At 57.4% G+C, this 14161-nt stretch overlaps 1 protein-coding gene across 2 annotated transcripts; it reads right to left on the bottom strand.

Moving 5' to 3' along the window:
* Nucleotides 1–893: 893 nt before the first annotated feature.
* CACNB3 (calcium voltage-gated channel auxiliary subunit beta 3) lies at nucleotides 894–13265 on the bottom strand. 2 transcript variants are annotated; one of them, XM_070494127.1, is made up of 13 exons: nucleotides 13101–13265; nucleotides 6048–6170; nucleotides 5707–5829; nucleotides 5126–5241; nucleotides 4777–4841; nucleotides 4544–4563; nucleotides 4267–4347; nucleotides 4003–4061; nucleotides 3722–3831; nucleotides 3276–3427; nucleotides 2973–3068; nucleotides 2698–2847; nucleotides 894–2289 (listed from the first exon to the last, which is right to left on the bottom strand). In XM_070494127.1, exons 1-13 carry the CDS (start codon nucleotides 13140–13142, stop codon nucleotides 1975–1977), a joined length of 1452 nt encoding a protein of 483 aa, XP_070350228.1. In that variant the 5' UTR covers nucleotides 13143–13265; the 3' UTR covers nucleotides 894–1974. The 2 variants fall into 2 exon arrangements, with proteins under 2 accessions (XP_070350228.1, XP_014705514.3); XM_014850028.3 differs by lacking the exon at nucleotides 13101–13265 and adding an exon at nucleotides 9806–10257.
* Between the last annotated feature and the right edge of the window lie 896 nt (nucleotides 13266–14161).

Genomic DNA, 14161 nt, shown 5'->3' with positions numbered 1-14161 from the left:
TGTCTAGTTCTAGCTAAACTCATCTCCCAGATTCTCCCTGGTACCACAGAAGACAGGAGGACAGCATTGAGCACGCTGGGTTGACTTGGGAGATGCAAGAAAATCACATCAAGAGAAGAGCCTAGGATCTCAGCTGATAGTCTAAGTCTACAGGTGGCACCTGAGGGGAGATGGAAAAGCCATTGACAGCAGAATCATAATGCATCTTCTCTCTCCTGCTCTAGCCTCCCATAACTTGTAGCTCTGGCCTGGACACCCTCTAGGGGGCTCTGCATGAGGAGCAGGAAGGAAAGCAGTTGTGGAACTTTGACAGGCGAGGCACAGTCAGAAGCACTCTGCCGCCCTGCTGCATTGTGCCTGACACCGTCTTCACTACCTTTGCTTGTGGCTCCCTAAATGCTCATGGGAGAGGATGAAGATGGGCACCAGAGGCATCAAGGAATGATGAGCTGGGCCTGGCTGAGTTAGGTTGTGGGGAGAGGGCTGCAGGGCCTAAGTTCTCCCCCCAGTACCACTCTTATTCACATGCTCTTCCTTACTCTTCAAAGAGCTGGGCAGGAACATGGAGTTGAGGTTGCAACTACTTCTAGGGCCTTTTGGCCTGCAGCAGAGACTGTAAAGCTGTGACTAATTAGCCTCTTCTTCCCTACCTCCCAGAACAAGTCCCTTCTGTGCTGCCAAATGCTTGCCTCCAGGCACCTGGGCATGAGCGGGTGGGGGAGGGGAGCCTGGAAGTATAGTGCTTCCCCCGTCTGTGTCCCTTTCTCTTCCCCCTCAAGGGATCCTTTGTGAAAGAAAGGCAGCCTGGATACTTCTTTACCTCCTCCAGACTTGGGCCATGCAGTGAGGAACTTAGCCACCTGAGGCAGCAGACATAGAACAGGAGCCTGAGGGACTGTGCATGGTGTTTATTAGTGATGACAGTGAAGTGGGGCAGGGTCTTGTGGAGCATGCTCTGTAGGTCACAAACTAGAGCCATAAGGCAAGGGTAGCCAGGTAGACAGGGCCTCTGGGGGCTGTCACTGCATCCTGTCTGTCCCCATCTAACCCTAACTTAACAAGCAGCAGCAATGAATCAGGGAATAAAGTCTGGGGCCCGTACCCCCCCTGGAGGCATGAGGGCCAAGAACAGAAATGTCAGGATGCAAAAGCAAAAGAATGAGGGGGGCGGGGAGGCCCCTGAAGCTGTTCCATACATCCTCTGCTACACACGCTCTCCCTTCCCAAACCCCCAATCCAGGTTGGCTCCCGTCCACCATTGTGCTTGACCATGCTTCTGGTCTCTGGTCCTGTCAGATGTTAAGAAGCTTCCTGGCAGGGTGAGGAGAGCCCTTCCCTTCAAGAGCTTCAGCTGTGAGGCGTCTGGCCCCAGCTGAGCCTACCTGCTGCTCCAGAGCCTTGTGTGTGCATGCCCTACCCCAGCTGATGGGTGGGAGTGCCACCCTGTCGGGCTTTGATTGTCTCATTTCTAATGTGTGGCAGTGAGGTGAATGGAGGCCCTCAGACCCCAAAGCACAACCCCTGAGTCCCTTGACTGTTAGGACTTGTGCCTGCTCAGGGACCTGGTTTCTTCCTCATGCCATGCTGCTCACACCCCCACCCTCTTGTCACTTTGAGGGGGCATCTCTTCCCTGAGTCTGGTGGGAAGGCCCCTGCTAAGGGGATCCTGGCCTGAGGGCACTGCCCAGTGAGGCAGCTTCTTGTGCAGGAGAGGAAGGTGCCAGGGGTGCAGCATACACAACTAGTACCTGGAATGGGAGCCTAGGGGGGGGTCACTGTGCCCAGGAGGTGAGGGGGCCCCCTGCTTCTCCCAGAACCTTGGGGACCACAGGCAGCCTTGGAGCTGGGGCTGGGCAGGGGGTTTTGGGGGCTGAGCCTAGGGACAGCCTAATGCCAGTCTAACTCCAGCCTGCCTGAAGGGACTGCCCCAGCCAACTGTGCCTGTGCCTGCCAGGGTAGGGCAAGAGGAGGCTGTCAGTAGCTATCTTTGGGCCAGGGCCGGTTGCGCTGCCAGTTCCGGTCATTGTGGTTGTGCTCCGAGTCCTGGGCTAGGAGCCGGTCTTGGGGGTCGTGCCCATTAGCACTAGGCAGCCCCGAGGTGTGTTGGCGGTGAGGCTGGTACAGGTCCTGGTAGGTGTCTGCATAGTCCTCCTCCAGGTGGCGGGAGCTACGCTGCGAAGATCCTGTCCAGGCTTGGCGGGAGCTCTCGCTGGCCTCATCTGAGGGCATCAAGCTGTCCCGCTCGAGGGGTGAATGCTCCTCGCCACGCTCCCCCAGCAGCTGCTGGTTCTGGGGGCAACAGAACAGCTCTAACTGAGGCAGTGCAGACCTTGCCTTAGCCTCCCTTCCACCTCTACTGGCTGGGAGTTTTCCCCGCTCCACTCTCAGTTCCTGGGTAGGAAATACCAGTGCAAAGAAGGGAAGCACACTGGAGCATTCCTCTACTTCAGACACAGAAAACTGGTGCTTTCGACTCCTGCAAAATTCAGGCCCTGCCTTCAAGACAGACTAGGAGAAAGGATTGGAGAGTGTGTTTCTTTTGAGCCTTAGAAAAGTGACCTCTTTTACCAATCTAAAGATTGAGTTCTCCAATCCTTTGGCCTTCGAGCTAGAGGCCAAGGTCAATCCTCTGGGTGGGGAGGGTGCAGTGCTTTGGCTGGCTTAGCCTGAGCATCTGTGCCTACTGGAAATGGTTACCTGAAGTCCAGGGATGGCACTGGGAGGGCCCAGAAGTCCAGGGCCAGGGGCTGGGTGGTGGGTGGCCCGCCAGTAAACCTCCAGGTACTCAGCCAGGTGCTCACAGGCATCCTCTAGCTGGTTCTCATCCAGAATCACATCAAATGACTCCTGGGGTGGGAAGGGAAAGGATGAATGTTAGCTTCCTCTCAGCAGCAGCCCCCCACCCATCTCATTGCTCCCCCAGCCCTGGAAAAGTAAGAGAGGGCACAGGACCAGCTACCCCAGGCACTCACTGGTGGGCACTGAACCAGCTTGTCATATGCCATCATCTGTACTGTCAGGTGCTTCATCTGTGACTTTCCCCTGGAGCGGATGAGACGCTGGAGTACCTGATGGGAAGGGCAGAGCTGGGCCTAGAAAGAACTGGACATGTCCCCCACTTGCAATACAGCATCAGTAGCAGGCAAGGATGACTCAGAAGAGTGTTAAGGGGCAGTAGGAAAAGGGAACTCAGGAGCCCTTGGGCAGGGACCAAGCAGAGTGGTACTGCATTCTAGGAGGCAGCCTTCTGGGCCTCCATCACCACTGCCACCTACCTTTGGTGAAGATACTTTAACAAAGACGATGATGGGGGCCAATGAGGTCTTGGCTAGCTGTGCTGGGTGGTTGATGGTGTCAGCATCCAACACTACTAGCTGCAGGGACTTGGCCAACTCGAATATGCGCTCGATCTCACTTTGTACTTCAGCTATGGAGGGAACAAGGGAGCCGCAGTGCTCACAAGGGACTCTACCCATTTCTTACTCCAACAGGGCTTTGGGGGGTTCCCAAATGGTGGACAGGAAGGAATTGGAGGGAGAGGGTGTTCATCAAGGCCTGGGCAGGCAGAGGAACGGAACTGAGGAGACTGGGGTAGGTTCTTGCCAGTCCCGGGGCAGACAGAGAAGGAGTTGGGCAGGAATGCAAGTTGTGGGGAAGGGAGAGGAGGAAGATTCTTATTTTGCTGGAGTGGGCAGAGAAGCAGGAGATGGGAACTTCTCACCAATGCTGGAGCGGGCGGAGGAACGCTCAATGATGGTCCTCTTGCCAGGATTGTTGAGCACAGATCTCTTTGCCAGTGAGAGGTCAGCTGTGACTCGGGTGATGGAGATCCTGGGGTGTGGGTGGAGAATCACAGCTCACCTCTAAATTTCAAGCCCTAGGCCCCTCCTTACCCAGCTCCTACTGACTTTCCCTTTAGAGAAGGAAGACCTTGCTATAGGCATCTGGAAGGAGGCAATGATCTCCTCGGTTCTCATGCTAGCCCAGGCCAGGGCAGCTTACCTGCCGTCAAACCTATGTTTGAGGAAGTCGAAGAGAGCCTTCTGCATCATGTCTGTGACCTAGGTGGGAGGGGTCGGGGGAAAGGCATGGAATTGACTGAGGGCCCTCTTGGAGAGTGGCTTGGCCCCCCCAGGCATGGCCCTGGAGCCCACCCCCTCCACACACAGACCTTGGTGGGGAGAACACCCCCTCCCACAGTCCCTGGGGCCTTCCTGTGGCAGGACTGGTAGAGGTGACTCTTTGGGTTCAGGGACCTCCTCTCACCTCATAACCTTTCAGAGAGGGTCCCACCAGTACTACAGGCCGCATGGAGGGCACCACATCATACGGGGGAACATGTTCTGCCTGTGGAATTGACTTGAGGTCAGGCAAAGTCATGGCCCTGTGGCCTGCCCTCTGCCTGACTGGTGTGGGCAGAATCAGAAGTTCTGGGCTCCCTCCCCTCTGTGTTCTTCTGCCCCTCCAACAATGACTGCCCAGAAACCTGTCCCCACAGCCCTATGTCATGAGCCCCCCAGCCCAGGTCCCTTCCTTGACTCACCTGCTTTTGCTTCTGCTTGGCTTTTTGGAAAAGGAAATAAAAGATTAAAGTTGGTGAAGGGGGAAAAGCCCTGGGGGCATGGTGTTCCCTTCCCGTGGGAGACACTGGGCTTCTCCCAGCTCTTTGGATCCCTCCACCAACCCCTGCCCACACAGTTCACCTGGGGAGAATCTCCCTCCCCCTGTCTTAGTTATCCACCCACCCAAGGCTCGGGGTGGTGGTGGGGAGACTACCTAGAGATGGAGGAGGGGAGCGTCGGTTGCCAATGTCACTCAGGCTGGAGGGGTTCCCAGATCTCCTAAGAGCAGAAAGGGAGGTCAATAAATGTCTTTGTGTGTGTACGTTCTATACATTATTTAACAGTTATATACGTTTCCTTATTTTGTAGCTAGTGAGGGAGGTGTGCATGTGACATATGTACATTTGTGTGTGTATGCTTGTATATCTGTGCATGTAAATGTGTACAGCTGGGCATGACTGTGTATCTGTGGGGGGATATGTGTGCACGTGTGGTGACGGAGACTGTGGGTAAAGTGCACACGTTTGGGGTGTGTGTTTATTGAGTCACAGCCCTGCTCTCACCTGGCCTTCTGCTCCTGCTTGAGCCGGATGCTCTCCAGGCGCTGGGGGCTGGGGATGAAGGCGATGTCTCCGCCCTCTTTCACTAGCCGCCCGATCCACCAGTCGTTGCTGTACTTCTGGGGGTGGGTGGAGCAGAAAGGGGCGGTGAGAGGAGGTGGCGTAGCCCTCAGTCCTGGCTTTTCCATTTGAAGGAGCTAGGGAGGCATTCAGAAAGCTGGTCGAGGAAGAGGAAGGCAGCGCAAGGGGAGGGGGGCAAGAGAAGGCGCCAGAGAGAAGGGCAGCCAGAGTGGAGCCACCCAAGATTTCAGCGTGAGGCATCACAGCTGTCACGGGACCTAAGAGGCAGGTAATCTAACTGCTCACTTTACAGATAAGGAGACTGAGGCCCAAGCCAAGTCTCAGAAGGATGGAGACCCTGGGGATTGGGTCTTGGATATGACGGGTGTACAGGTATGTGTTAAGGATAAGAGTTTAGGAGTCTGGGGACTTGTTTATAAATGAGGACTGAGGTAAGAGACATGGGAAGTGGGGCAAGAGCAGGGAAGTTAAGTGGCTTCTACTTGGGGGGAGGGGCTGGTCACCTCTTTAATGTGCAGAAAATCTTTGGCCTCAAAGTTGACTCCAGAGCCCTGGACTGGGCACTCCTCGTCCAGTACACCACAGTAGCTGACATTGGTCCTCACAGCAAATGCCACGGGTTTGTGCTGGAGAATTTGGCCATTGGGGCAAATGAGGGGAGCCTCAGAGCACCCCTTCCAGCTGCAGTGCCCCATTAGCAGAGGGCGGAGGCCCCATCGGTCCGCCCATCACACACACTCTCTCACACTCACGTACATCATGCCCACTGACCCTCAGGACTTAGGACAGAGCACAAGCTTCCACCCTGCCTGGCCTGTCCTACTCCAAGCCCACAAGGCGGTACCTTGGCCCTTTCAAGCTGCTGCTGAGCCTGGCTCTCCACCTCACGCCGGGCACTCTCCCGGTCCTCCTCCAGGGAGACGTCTGAGTCCAGAGATGGGCGGCTGGTATAGGAGTCAGCTGAACCCTGGCAAGGGGGAGAGGCTGTGACCCCTGGGCTCAGGTGTCAAGGGCACTATAGAGGCACCCTCTGAAGCCTACAGCAATGCCTCTACTAACCCCAGCCTCTCCATGTCCACGGGGGTGGCTGGGTGCCAGTGGTCCCTCCTATCTCCCTGAGGAGGTCCCCAGTGCCTCTAGGGCTGCAGGAAACCCAGCCCAATCCATATGTGCTAAGATCTGGGCCCCTCCCCCCAGCCTATTAATACTGCAGCTTTGAATAGAGCCTTGACTTCCCTCCTTCCTCCCTTTTCTCCCCTCTACCATGTCCTCCGCAGCAGAGGGAAGGGAGATGTACTGAAGATGATATATTGGAGATGACTCTGAATCCAGGAGACCCAGCCCTCTTGTTCCTATCAGCCTGCAAAGCAGCCTGGACAGTATCCCTTTAAAATGCCTGGCAGGAATAGAACCAGCAGGGAACATAGATGCTGGTTGGCATGGCACTGGTCCTGAGTGTCGGGATACAGCCATCCACCCCCTTAGAGCTCATCTCCCCAAGTCCCTACCTTTCCAGGGTGAAGAGGAGGACACAGAGCTGCCAACTCCTGGAAGTTACTTCCTCTCTACTCTCCCCACCCCCTACTTTCCTCTCACACCTGCTGGGGCAACTGGTCAGGTGTGGGCAGCAAACAAGACACAGACTGGGAAGGCAACACAAAGAACACAAAGCTATCTCTCTGGGCCCCGCTGAGGCTGGGCCATGCCTACCACCTGGCCTACATCTCCCAACCCCTTCCCCAAGGGGATATCAACCCTGGAGGAAACCATGTTGATGCCAGGCAACCCAGCCACGGAGCAGGAGCCTCGGGATGTAGGGAGGGGGTCTCTGGTAACCTGAGCCAGGAGAGTTTGTGCATAGGAAGGGTCTTCGGGCAATGAAGGTGCATTTGGAGGGTTGCAGAGGCCACCTTCAAGGCCATGAGGGAGATGCAGAAATGAGCAACAGAAGCTGATAGAAGTCAGGATGTCTGGGGAAAAGGGAATCTTTTGTTTTCTGCCTCAGTTTCCCCTCTTTACGATCAGAGGCCTGAAGTGGTACTTCCATCAATTCTGAGGAGCAGGTGGCAGGGATAAGGTAGGAGCCTAGACAAGGAGTCCATGTGGGAATATATATGTGTGTATGTGTGTTTGTGTGTAGGGAGGGGGTTTTAGAATGTTCCCAGGCTGAGGAACATTCCTTCAAGCCCACTGTGCATGCCATCTACAGAAGGCAGCGGAGACCAGGCTCTCAGTGGGGAAGACAAACTCACACACCTGTGTCCGCCATGCCCTCTGCGCCAACCCCACCTTGGGCAGGAGGGCTGGTCAGCTTGAAGTCAGCCCAGGCCCTGCAGCCTAAGCTAAAGACAATGTCTGTGGTGGACCGAAGGCATGAAGATAGCACAAGGGGGAAAAGTTTTTCATTTTAACGTAGGCTCTGCCTGCTTGAGGATAAAATCAGGCTGGCTTGGCAGCAGGATAAAGAGCAGCTGAGCCCCAGGAAGAACCTTTGCATTGGCAGTAGAGTGGGGGACCTCCTTCCAGGGGCCTTAGACACAGGAGATAACTCTGTGGGAGACGGCTGTCTGAAGTACACAGGGGCCACAGGCAGGGGGCCAGGAGGCAAGGCAGGACGACCCCTCACTTTGATAAGTACACATCAGATGCCTCCTAGATGCCCAGACCTGGGAGGAGAGAGGAGTCTGACCTTTATTCTCTGCTCTCCTGGCTCTCAGCCTAATTTACTAATCTTAATGTCCCTGCCTGGGGCATCTGGGTTACCTGGCTTCTCACCATAGGATGGGAATGACAGGTTCTCTCCCTAAATGTTTAATGAGCCGTGCTTAGAATGGACCCCCCTCTCCATTATTCCCAAGTCCTCAGAACTTACCCATCTCTCACATGCTGGTATCACTCGGGGAGGCCAGGGCTGCCCTGCCAAGCACGCTCTGGGGTCCTGCCTCCCCCCCCCCCCCCCCGTTATGCCAAAACAGCCAGAGGCTCAGTACTTTGGAGATGCCAGGAGTTGGCACAGTGCCCTGGTGGTGCCCCCCTTGCCTGGTGAATGTGTGGGCAGGCTGCAGCTCCACTCTTGCCTGGCACGGGGGAAGGAGAGGAGGGAGATGAGCCGGTGGATTTATTTAGAGCCTGATCTCCCTCCTACTGTTTCAGAGGGGGCCTCAGGGAGAGCAAGGAGCCAGGCAAGAGAAAGAGAAGTGGGGGAGGGTGATCCAGGAGCCAGAGAGGTGGGGAGCAAGCAAGGGGTTAGCAGGCTGCCCCCTACACCATCCATATGTCAGTCTTTACCTTGCAATAGCCCTTGCCTTCTCACCAGGGATGGGAAGAACCTTCTAGGGCCCTCCAGCTCCACAGAGAGGTTCGTTCTCAAGCTCACCTTGGCACCCTGGGCCATGCCAGCTGTCCCTTCAACCGTCAGAAAGAGGTGTCCACCAGAGCCTTGAAAATCATCTGCTCTAGCTGCACTGTAATTAGCCCCAGAGGCCCAGGGGGGAATTGGGCCCAGCAGGAGCCCAGTCCCAGAAAAGGACTGACAGCTGCCTATTCTGAGCGCTACAACTCACCTATCCCAGGCAGCAAGAGATGGGAGAGGACTCAAACACTCCTCTTTTGACCCTGGAGTGCTCTACCCTCTACACCTATCAAGGAGCCCTTCTAAGCCATCTCGTGGTCCTCTCCTCAGGAGGCCTTCTTGCAGGATATTTGAGAGAAGGGACTGAGAAGCTGCTCCCCATCCTTGCCCCATCTTTCCAGGCTGAGCTCCGGGAATCACTGCCTAATGAGCTGATTTGTCTCAGTGGGTCAGGAGATAAAAGCAAAGAGGAGAATTAAATATTTATCGGTTGCCTGGTTCTCTGAGCAAAGAGCTTCCTCTCCATCCCCAGGCCCTCAGCTCCTCTGGCCTCACCTCCAGGCCCTTCATGCTGAGCAGCAGCTCAGGATGCCCCCTCAGCAGGAGGTGTTGAATGGATGGGGCTCAGTCAGCTGGCCCACACCCGTGCTGGGTGCCCAGTTTCCAGCCTGGGAGAGAAGCTGGGCTGGAAGCAGGGTGAGGAGAGAAGGGATGGACAGCGGAGGGAATAATGGAGGTCCTCAAGTTTACGATCCTTGTGTCTGAAGAGGCTGGTACTTGACTCTCTGATGCTCTCCCAGGCTCCCTAAATTTGTCCCCTACTTGAAGCACAGGAGGTCTGGATTGTCCCCGTCCCCAAGAGCCCTTGCTTCCCCTGTAGCTGCTGTGTTCAGACCCCATAAATCTTCCCCTGGGAACTCCAGACGTTGCATGTGCCCTCTTTAAAGCCTCTGTGCTCTCAGTCTCCAGCCCTTCCTCTCTCTACCCTCTGTCCTGGGCTTGGAGCCACCTGCTTGAGCCTTTCCCCACGCTGCCCCCTCCTTACGTACACCGAATACCCCTTGGTCTAGGAATGGGGCACTGGGAGCCCTTGGCATGAAAATCCATCTCCCCACTTTCCTGGAGCGCCCACCTACACGCCCTGCCCCGCCACTGAGGCGTTTTCTAAAGTCCTGAACTGGGGGAAGGGTCCAAGGGAGAGGAGGTGTCACCCCAACTCCCCCACCCCCACCCTCACCGTGGACACTCACCGCCTCCGAGTCCTCAAACCCGGGCACGTAGGAGTCGTCATACATGGGGGAGTCCGGGTGGGGGGAAGCGAGCGGCGCCGGGGGCGGGAGCGGCCCGGAGGCAGGGGCGAGGACAGCGGGCCGCGCCCGAGAGATGCCACCAAGCCCCGCAGCCCTGCGGGAGGCGGCGGAGAGCGAGAGAGCGCGAAGGAGGGAGCGAGCCGCGAAGACCAGCTGCTCGGAGCTCAAATCACCGCTCCCCCCACCCCACCCCCCTAAACCCTGCCGGTCCCACCCCAAGCGCGGCTGAGGAATCTGGCGCCGGCTCCTACAACAATAGTGCCCGCCCACCTGACCCCCCCTCCCAGGGAAGCAGGCGGGGGTGGCGGCGGGGGGCGCCGGCCACCCGGGGAGCCCGCGACCGGGCCGGGAGAGGGTAGCTGACCGGAGCTGGGTAGAAGATGGGTCCCCAGGCACCTATGGGGATGAGGGGCGGCGGGGAGGAAGGGGAGGAGAGACTGCGGGCGGGGCGGATCCAGGCTTGGAGGAGGCGGGGCGAGGAGAGATGCAGAGACAGAGACGCTCAGCAACCCAGGAAATACTCCGCCGGGAAACAAAGGGCTCGAGCGGGGGAGGGGTGGGAGCGCGGAGAATGGGAGGGAGATGGGACCTGAGGAGAGAAAGGAGAGGGCGCAGGTTACAGGGAGGCAGGAGAAAGAGAAAGGAGGGCTAGAGGCAGAGGGAGGAAGAGGGGAGACAGGAAAATGGGGAGACTGGAGGAGACCGAGGAGGAGGAACGGGGGCGGGGGCCGCGCGGTGGACGGGGGAGGGGCCCCAGGTGCGAGGGCGGCGTGACTGGGCCCTGGCGGTCCCGGGGACTCCACAAGGAAACCCCGCCGCAGTGGTACGGGGGAGGGATGGGTTTGGCGACCCCAGGCCAATGCCATGAAAGTAGCCCTTACCCCGCCAGGTGCTCGCCCCCTTCAGTTTTTGGGACCCTGCAGCAATGGGCCCTGTCACCCAACCTGTGCAAAGGGGGAGTTTTTGGGTCTGGCCGCCCCACACCTGTTGCGCGGGCAGATTTCGTCCTAGTCTGGCCAGGATGGGGGTTCCCTTCCTCACTTCCTTGCCAAGGACTGTGCCAGGCGTTGCCAAAGCATCCGTGGGAACTCGGGCAGGGAGGGGCTGTTTTGGGTGAGCCTTAAGAGAGGGGGATTGTTGCGGCTGGGACAGAAGGTGGGATCCTGGCCACACTGGGATTGAGGGGGGAAGGGCAAGTCTCCCCAGAGTCACTAGTGTAAAGCCAGATTCCCTCCTTAGCAAAAGGATGGGTATGAGGTGGTCTATCGGCATCTTGGTTGGAGCCACATGGACCACTCTGCATCACAGTCCTTCAAAGGAGCACAGATTTGAGGTTAGAGACAGAGCAGCAGCCGTTGTCTTGAGCAAACTTCCCCAAAGATCTATCCATCTGAGCTCCCTCCTTTTTCCCATCTCCTGAGCAAAATTATTCCTTTGAATTTTGATTGTCTACCTGCCTCCCCCACCTGCCACCCCATAAGATGTGAGATAGACAGAGGGTTATTATACTGGAAGAGTTTGGAGCTCAGTCCTTCTCCATTCCCTGTTACTCACACCCAGGAGGGTGAATCAGGAGTCTGTTCATCCCTTTACCTTCCCCGGCTACATGGGAATCAGAAAACCAGAACTCTCACAGGGTTTGACAAGATCTGTGGTAGGAAGCACCATGCATGGGAGAGAGAGGAGGACCACCCAAAGCAACTGGCTTCTCACTTATGTCACCTGTTCATGTCCCCTCCACAAGAAAAAGAGAGAGAAGGGGTCTTATCTTAAGACTATCTTTTGTCTGCCTTTAGTCTGTCTACCCCTGTGAGTGGTCCAGCCCTGCCCAGCATCCTCCTCCTGCTGGATTTGGGCAACAACTTGGTTGGAGCCCCTGTGGCTGAGGGGACCAGTCACTTCTAGGGGAGGCAGTCTGCTTTCACACTTCCCTCTCCTGGGTCCAGCACCATTTGGGGGTTGGTTATATGTTGGATTCTTCTGTATTGGAAGTTCCCAGACACTCTGTCTTCTCACTTTTGTGCCCTCTCCCAGTTCCTCAGTGTTCCTTTTATTCTCTGCCTCTTCAATTCCTTCTGAGGGGCAGAAAAGAGGCATGAGGTATGAAAGAAAAGACCCTCAAGGTGCTGTCTTTTGGGAGATGATTCTAATGAAGAAAACAGCTGCCCAGGCATCTGCTTCTCTCCCCATCCCTAATCTACTCTCCTGGCCTCTCCTTTTGGTACTCCAGGGGGTCCTGGGGACTGTAGGTAACAATGTATCTGCCATCAGCCTCACTGTTTCCTCACAAACCTTGTTGATTTCATCCCCATCTGGGACAATGGTGTCTAAGTCTGCTTATGAAGCTGAGTTGCCATGCCAACCGCCCCCAGGAGATGGGTTCAAGTTCCTTATACCTGGGCCCATCCTCTGGGTCCTGCAGGAGCTTCAAAGCGTCTCTCTCTCCTTCTCTTATCTCTGAGTTGCCCCTTGCCATTCTCACCTCACCTACACCTGCCTGCTCCAGTTCTCATGCCAACCTAGTGACTTCCCATTCTGTAACAAGACAAGTGCTTGTCAGTATCCATGTGGCCCCCAACTCCTTTTCTTTTCCATGGCTGACCATAAGGGGAGAGAGCTGAGGACAAAAAAAGGATTTGAGGAGAGGATTCCTCCTGCCCTCCTCTTTCTAGAGCTGTTAGAGGGACAGCTGGCAGGTACCCAAAACATGGAAGCAGGACTTAGAGGGGAAAGCCTGAATAACCAGGTTTGGGAGTTGGAGTTCTTGGGGGCCTCCAGAATACATTCTAGCTTCTCCTATAGGTGCACCGGGAAGCTGGGCAGATCCCAATCCCTGAGCAGTGAATGGGGAAACTGAGGCAGGAGCTTGGACCTCTGGGAAGTCCTCCTCCCCAGGAGTCTTTAAGATCTGGACCAGGCCAAAGCTCCTAGTATTCTAGCTCCTAGGCTGCCCCCAGGGAACCCAAGGAGCGGCAGTGGGGGAGCTCGGCAGAGTCCCCCTCTCTCCTGCCCCTTATGTAGCCCCTGTTCTGGCTCCCCTCCCATCCCAGTCCTAGTCCTTAGAAGCTGCCAGCTCTGGCCGCTCCCTTCTTTCTTACCGAGCCTCTTCTACCCTTAGCCTCACCTCGGGTCTCCATCCCTCCCCATCACTGGATCTCCCCCAAATGCCGGCTCTCTTCTTAGCTTGGAGTGGGGCTCTCCTCCCACCCACTGGGGAGGGGGCCCCCGTCTTTACCTCATTCAGCAGGAAGGTTGCACTGGAGTCAGAAAAAGACATAGACCAGGCTAGAGGCCTCTCCCCCTCCCCCGGGCCTGGGGCTCCGAGGCGGGAGCAGGACCCGGCCGCCGCTCTGCACACTGGCTCCCGCCTGCACGCCTGGCCTCGCCCCGCGCCCGCCCGGCTCCGCCGCCTGCTCCCTTCCCTCTCTCTGGGTTCCCTCCCCCTTTCCTCCTCCCTCCCTCCTCCCTCCCTCTCCCTTCCTTTCTCGCCGCCTCTGTCACTCTCCCTCTCCCGTCGCCTTTCAGTCCTCCTCTCTACATTTCCGTCTCTTCCTCCTCTACGGTCCCTGTTCTCTGTTTATCTGAGTGCCTCCCACTGTCCTTCCATGCCCATATCTCGCCCCCCTTCTCCGTTTTTCCCTCCCTCTCCCCTGCTTCTTCCTCAACCCCTTCCCCAGAAAAGGTAGAGACTCTGGAGCTCCCACTGCCACAGGCAGAAGGGCGGGAGTAGCTCAAGAGCTGCCTGGACTCCGGAGCTTTAGGCGGAAGGTTCTGCTCCCTCCCGGCCCCTGCTCCGTGCGCCTGGCGCCCAGCCTCCGGCGCCCGAGGGAGAAAGGCGCCGCGGTCCCAGGCGAGGAAAGGATCACAGAGGAAGAGTGCTCGCGAACGGCTCGCTAGCCGCAGCGCCAAGGCGCCCCCTCTGGGTTCCGGGGAAGACAGGTCCACCCACCCGTCCCAGGCCCAGACCACGATGCGCCCCGCGCCTGGGTCTCTACTGTCACTTCTCTCTCCTGGGTTCTTGCGCCGCGGCACTCAGCCCGCCAAGGCGAAGGGGGAGGCGAGGCGGCTCCTCCCCGACCCGCTGCAGCGCCCCCTGGGCTCACACTCCGGGCGGCCACACACGCCCTCCAGGTGGCGGCACCCGCCCGGGGGTCCCGTCTGTTGGCTGGCAGGGGTCCGGCCCTGCCAGCAGGAGGCGCTGCCCTGGTCGGAGCAGAGGGGTCGCGACTCGGAGCCAGACCCCCGCCAAAGCCTGGGAGGAACCCCTTTCCCTCTCCTCTTTCCAGGAACTGGAGT

The sequence above is a fragment of the Equus asinus genome, chromosome 22, assembly GCF_041296235.1.
Source record: "Equus asinus isolate D_3611 breed Donkey chromosome 22, EquAss-T2T_v2, whole genome shotgun sequence".
NCBI classification, from domain to species: Eukaryota; Metazoa; Chordata; class Mammalia; order Perissodactyla; family Equidae; genus Equus; species Equus asinus.
This window is presented reverse-complemented; position numbering and strand designations above follow the sequence as displayed.

Excerpts from the sequence above, each read along its gene's own strand:
- CACNB3 (XM_014850028.3), bottom strand. The coding sequence starts at position 9,850 with ATGTATGACGACTCCTACGTGCCCGGGTTTGAGGACTCGGAGGCG. Across the intron at positions 4,842-5,125 it reads AAGCAGGAGCAGAAGGCCAG|GAGATCTGGGAACCCCTCCA; the intron begins GTGAGAGCAGGG and ends TTCTGCTCTTAG. Across the intron at positions 2,848-2,972 it reads AGCTGGTTCAGTGCCCACCA|GAGTCATTTGATGTGATTCT; the intron begins GTGAGTGCCTGG and ends TTCCCACCCCAG.